This window comes from Ruditapes philippinarum, unplaced genomic scaffold, assembly GCF_026571515.1.
Source record: "Ruditapes philippinarum isolate M1 unplaced genomic scaffold, ASM2657151v2 ctg5900_1_1_1_1, whole genome shotgun sequence".
Classification (NCBI taxonomy): Eukaryota; Metazoa; Mollusca; class Bivalvia; order Venerida; family Veneridae; genus Ruditapes; species Ruditapes philippinarum.
Window position 1 is genome coordinate 1 of NW_026856016.1, and position 5886 is coordinate 5886.

General features: G+C 30.6%; 1 protein-coding gene across 1 annotated transcript; it reads right to left on the minus strand.

Moving 5' to 3' along the window:
- Positions 1-720: 720 nt before the first annotated feature.
- On the minus strand, positions 721-3170 carry LOC132745123 (uncharacterized; the record flags this gene model as incomplete). Its single annotated transcript, XM_060733952.1, is given in 2 exon segments — positions 721-1091; positions 2709-3170. A coding segment is annotated over 1 exon segment (307 nt), but the record flags the coding sequence as incomplete, so codon positions are not given.
- Positions 3171-5886: the final 2716 nt, after the last annotated feature.

Consider the following 5886-nt stretch of genomic DNA (forward strand, 5'->3'; position numbering starts at 1 on the left):
TTAGTCTTAGTGTCGTTGATCTAAAGATGATTGTTGACTAAAATAAAATTTGTACTTGAATCTGTTAGTAGATCTGGTATAAAAAAGTGTATTCTACCAACATTTCAAAGTGCTTTTAAGCTTGTTTTTGGCAGCAATTATTAAAATAATTCAAAGTCCTGAGTACAGTATATGTTCAATATCGGGATTCGCGGTTAACGTATAAATTTTCAAGACGACAGGCGATTCAAAGCCAAAGAAATATCCTATTTAATTTTGACACGTGTTATCAAGTACTTTGATTCCTCGCTTGAGTGCAGCATCTAGTCATGTACTTGTTCAGACTCTGAACAACAGTGTTATCTCTATATCAGCACATATATGCACCGATTTTAAAATGTCTGCATCAATGACGTGAATATAAAGTTTAACATGCTTGAAAAAGTCAGTTATATATATTAAAAAAACACTATACATTACTAACAACGTAATCAATCAATCAATATCAATCAATCATTCAAACAACGAACAATAACAATATAATATTAGATATTATAGTTCACATAGAAGGAAAGCAAACAAAATTGTTTTATATAGAGACTGCTAAAATATATGGAACTATTTTGCAACGCATTGTACTAGATAGTAATTAAGCGCATGTTGTCAGTTCAAGCACTACAGGAATATCGATCATGCCATTGTATTCTTGTTAATTGCTGCGTCATGAATCAAACAAATTACCTGATAGATTATCACACATTCTCCAAACACCACTGTATGTCGAGTATAGGTAATAAAACTGGAACGAACTGGTCAAATTTCCATTCTTTACCTCCGTTTTATTATGACGGAGCAAACTAAAATTAGATGACGAGGATGCAATGACACAGTAATATTCACTGTTGTTTATTTGATATTTCGACAAAACATCTGTATTAAACGTCACTTCCTCCCATGAATCAACTGCAAGGGATATGATGATAAATAGACTCCCTAATACACCGGAAATGACTGCTCCGAACACAAGAAGTATAAGTGGTGACGTCATGATTTAAGTAACCAAGACGGATTTTTCTAGGTCTTTGTACATGAATTTTTGTCGTTTACTGAAACTAGAAATTGAAAACAAATGACGACAAAATTAACAGGATATTTTCAAATTATCGAAAAATCTGAGAAAAATAAAATTAACTATCGATAAAACTGCCTTATGAAATAGCTTCAGTTTTTATTTGGCAAATTTAACAAATACAATCGACGAATATGGTCAAAACATATAACATACATACTTTACAAGATAAGCATATAAACATATAAGCAAACATGTACATTTTCAAAGTTTAAGAAGCAGTTTCCGTTTCTAGATATATCTTCCTTAACTGGAAAGCCTCATATATGTATTTAGCAGATTTATACAGCTTACATTTACTACTTAACACATTTCTGTACATAAGGCCATGAGCAATTACCCAATTTATTAAGCTCTCAAATCAACATATGCGGGACAAGTTAATAGAAAGTGATACTCTGATTCAATCATTTTTGTATTACACATTTTACAGATTCGTTCGTGTCTTTGTGAACCACTTAGTCTTCCGAATTCAATTCTAAACACTTTCATAATTTATCATTTCTTATAATGCTCAGATAACTTTCATAACCAAAACACATTTTATACTTTCTATAGTAATCTAGTTTAGACATATTCAATGTGAAATAGTGTATAAAATCAATAAATCATTTAGCTTCGTGACACGAATATATTTAAAATAATTTGATAAAATTGATTTTAATCATAACGTACACAACCACGGCAACAAAGAACCGTTACATAGTAATATCTAGTAATATCTAATTATTTTCATTCACAGACTACATTAATTTGAATGCACTTAGTATTGAATCAGATATAGTGAAATGAAAGTAGAATCAAAAATGTTATTTATCTCAGTCATTCATTTTAAGTTATTTCAAGCAAATACAGTCCAGTGTGCAACAGAAAAAATGTTTATTAACATTAACTTTTCTCATTGGGAGATATGTCTACAAAGAAATTTAATGATTTGCCAGATATTAGACTAACCATAAATTCGTTTAAAACATTAGAAACAGACTAAAAGGTGTAAAATAGTACTGATTATAAATGCTGGGTGTCGGACTTTGAGGAGGTGACAGAAGATCCTTGATCTCGCGACCCGGTGCTGGGTGACATAAATTTACCAATTCCTTCAAGTATATACCTGAACATAAAATTTGTGCCAGTTCTCGCAAACACAATACCTGTACTTTCCTCGTAAACAAACAACTCTTTTTATGTTTTATAAATGAAACATCAGCTGAATTGATATTTAATCAAACGTTTAGAACTCTATCCTACAATTATAATTTATATCAGAATAAAATAACAGATTTATTGTGTGTTCCTCCCAATCGATTAAAACGCTCTCCATTGATGGAGTTGTAATTTATTTTACATAACAGGTTGATTTGTCTCATCTAGCCTTTAATTACAGGTGAGATAAAATACTATACATGAATATAACCATGGAAATAAACATATAGAGCCAACAGAAATTGTTTGTAACATCATACTTATCATCTGATTATGGTAATATATATATTTTACGAAAGTCTACATATCGATCAGTCATTAAATATGCATACGTTATTAAAATTTCTATTGATCTACTAAAATATGTCGTGAAAGTTAGCTTTCAAGAACGACTTACCTGGAATTTACATATGTACACTAACATCCTTCTTCTGATACCCACTATAACGGTCAGAAAATCATGATTTAACAATAATTGATTTAAATCGACACATTTGTTATCACAATTTTTGTCAATAATTTTGACGCATGCGCCAAGGACGAAAAAAAGCGTCACGAGTTTCCATAGTACAGCATTTGTCAATAAGATCAGTAATAGACGTTTCAGAATCACTGAGCGTTTTTCCAATATTCCTACACTTTACCAATAGCTCTAGTCTATGTGTTAATAGTCTCTTGTGGGTTTGCAGTAATATGAAGAGACATGTTGCTAATTGTGCGGCGCTGCATAGAGAAAATATGTATTGGTTTTAGCAGCGACCTCATTTCAAATACAATATATGTCGTATTTTCTCCTGCAGGCAATTTGTCTATCATTTGATACGTTCTACCATTTTAGGTCATACGTCACATACATATACAGGGATAAATGCTGGATATTGCCGTGAAATGTAATAAATGATGTTATTGTGTAAATTAGCATAAATAAAAGCACAACATCTTATGAAATACAACCCTAAAAAAGGAGCTGATTTTTTCCAGAAAATATCTATATACAATAGGAGATATCCCTTGATATTTGCACACATTTTCTGTAAAATATTCAATCTATAGCAAACAAATAATTTACGCCAATGATTTTTGATAGCATATTTGTATGTGCATAATTCAGTGAACAAAGTTATAATACTGTACAATATCTGTATGTGCTATCAGGTTCTTTCAAATAGAAAAGACCCTGGTGTTCCCAAAAACCTACTTTACAGCAGAATTGTATATAGATAATATATAATGTAAAAAAACAAGATCAACAAATTGTATATTGATAATATAAATTATGAAAAAAAGAAGAAGTATCTTTCAAAAAAGATACTCGGCCGAAGTAAAACATGCAACATGGTAAACATGCAAAGATATGTTATTTCTAAGTTTTTGATATAAATAAATGCTACTGTAGCAATGCTTGCATAACATTGATATAATTAAATTATTTCTTGTAGCAAAGAAATACCCATTTTGTAAACATTGAAATTAAATCATAACATATTGATATTGACGATTTTTCAAAGTATGACAACTTCTATTTAAGATGTCCAATTTACTTGTTTTACGTTTTACTTTATATATTTTGTAATCATTTACAAATTAACCAAAAAGTTAAAGAACTATCCCAACTCCTGTACATTTTATTTTAGTACTATCCTTTATACTTCATTTTATAGTGGCAAAACTATCCGTAATATTTTGTCTTAGAACTATCCTTAAAATCTTATATTAGAATGATAAGAACTATCCTTTATAAATTTATTTACATAAAATATTCGTTTATGATTTCTTTTTAATAAAGGATGATTGTTAAGAATTTTGAACATGTTTGGTGAACATTTTTGATAAAAATAACAATTCATTAAATCTACAAAGTTTCATAATAGCTTTGAGCAAAGAAAAGCAGTTTGAGCAAAGAGAAAAAAAAACTATGGAAACGCAAAAGTAGAGAAAGACAAAGAAATAAACCGTCAGAGATTTAGACAAGTGAACAAGAAAATGTAGTTACAAATGAAATAGAAAAAAGAAGATCTAAAGCTTTAAGAACAGCAAACAGAATAATAGATATTGTTCAGTACCACCCAGAACTTTTCAATGTAGCTGCTAGGTGGAATTATTTTGAATCTGGACACGGGAAAGGCCCGTGTGATGGTCTGGGTGGTGTAGCAAAAAGGCAAGCGTGCAAACAAGGCAAGGTCAATATACAAGATGCCATTGACTTCTACCGATGGGCTTCAAACCATGAAAAGGGTATTAGATATGTATTTTATTCAGCAGCTGAATATGATGCCACTGTGACGGAACTTGAAGGAACAGTCCCAGGCACAATGAAACTACATGCAGTTTTTCCTATTGGAAATATATTGTATACTGCAAGTGTTTCTTGCTATTGTGAAACTTGCCTTCTTGGATCTCCGTGTGGAAACTGGACAGAAGTGTCAAGAGACAAATGTTCACATGATAAAGTTGAACCATGTGCTAGTAGCAATAAACGAAAATGTCAGTCACCTGAAAAAGTCGATAATGCATGCAAAGTTATAAAGACATCAAATGAAGAAATTGAGACTGCTAACACTGATGTTATTAGAATCACTCAAGTTGATGATACTCCGGCTGCCGGAAAGTATGCTCTCATCAATTGGGAAGGCGCTACATACCCATGTCATATACTTACGATTGATGTCATTAAAATGATCGCATATGTCTCTTTCATTGAGGAAGCGAGTGCAAAAGCTGGTTGTATTTTGTTTAGGTGGCCCAACAAACCGGATATTCAGAATATCAATATTTCACAAATATTGCGAATAATTGATGAGCCTTCAGCATGTAGCAAAAGTCGGAGACAGTTTCGATTAAACCCCGAGGACTACGAGTATCTTGGTCACGACAGCGACTAAGCTTTATGCATCAAATACAAATCTTTAGCATGTGCACAGCATAGACACTATTTAGACTGTTAAACATCAAAATACTTAGTTATTTATTCGCATACATAGGAAATCATACTGAAGCAGCGTAGCACATTGTTAGAACTGTTTTTATCATCAGTTTACAGTTTTGTAACAGTTCATTTACAAATATACATTATGAAAAATTTTAATGTCAGGTACGTTAACACTCATCCTTATAAGGAAAATATGGTTATTCGTTGAATAATGTATAAATGTTTCTCTTTAATTGTTCAAAAAAAGATTTAAAAAAATCAATACAAGTGTTCATGTACTAAAACAAATGATTGAGTTATATTTATAGACTTACATATACATTTTGGCTACTTTATATTGAACATTTTATAGTTGGTTTCAAATAATTTTATAAATGGATATCTTAATATGATGTTGAAGATGTAAAAAGCAACATTTATAGGAAGTGATGTTTAAAGTTTTAGTGTTATTAACGTTGGACTTTGTGTCATATCTTTTCTAGTTGATATATGTGTTAATTTTTTTTTTACTCAGGTACGTTAAACATTAGACCCTTTTATAAACATACAAAAAGAAGATAATTTATTGTAAATATAACATTGGCTGTATATTATACTTTCGTATATTATATTTTCGTTAAAGATCAAGGTTTATGTTTAAGCTTTT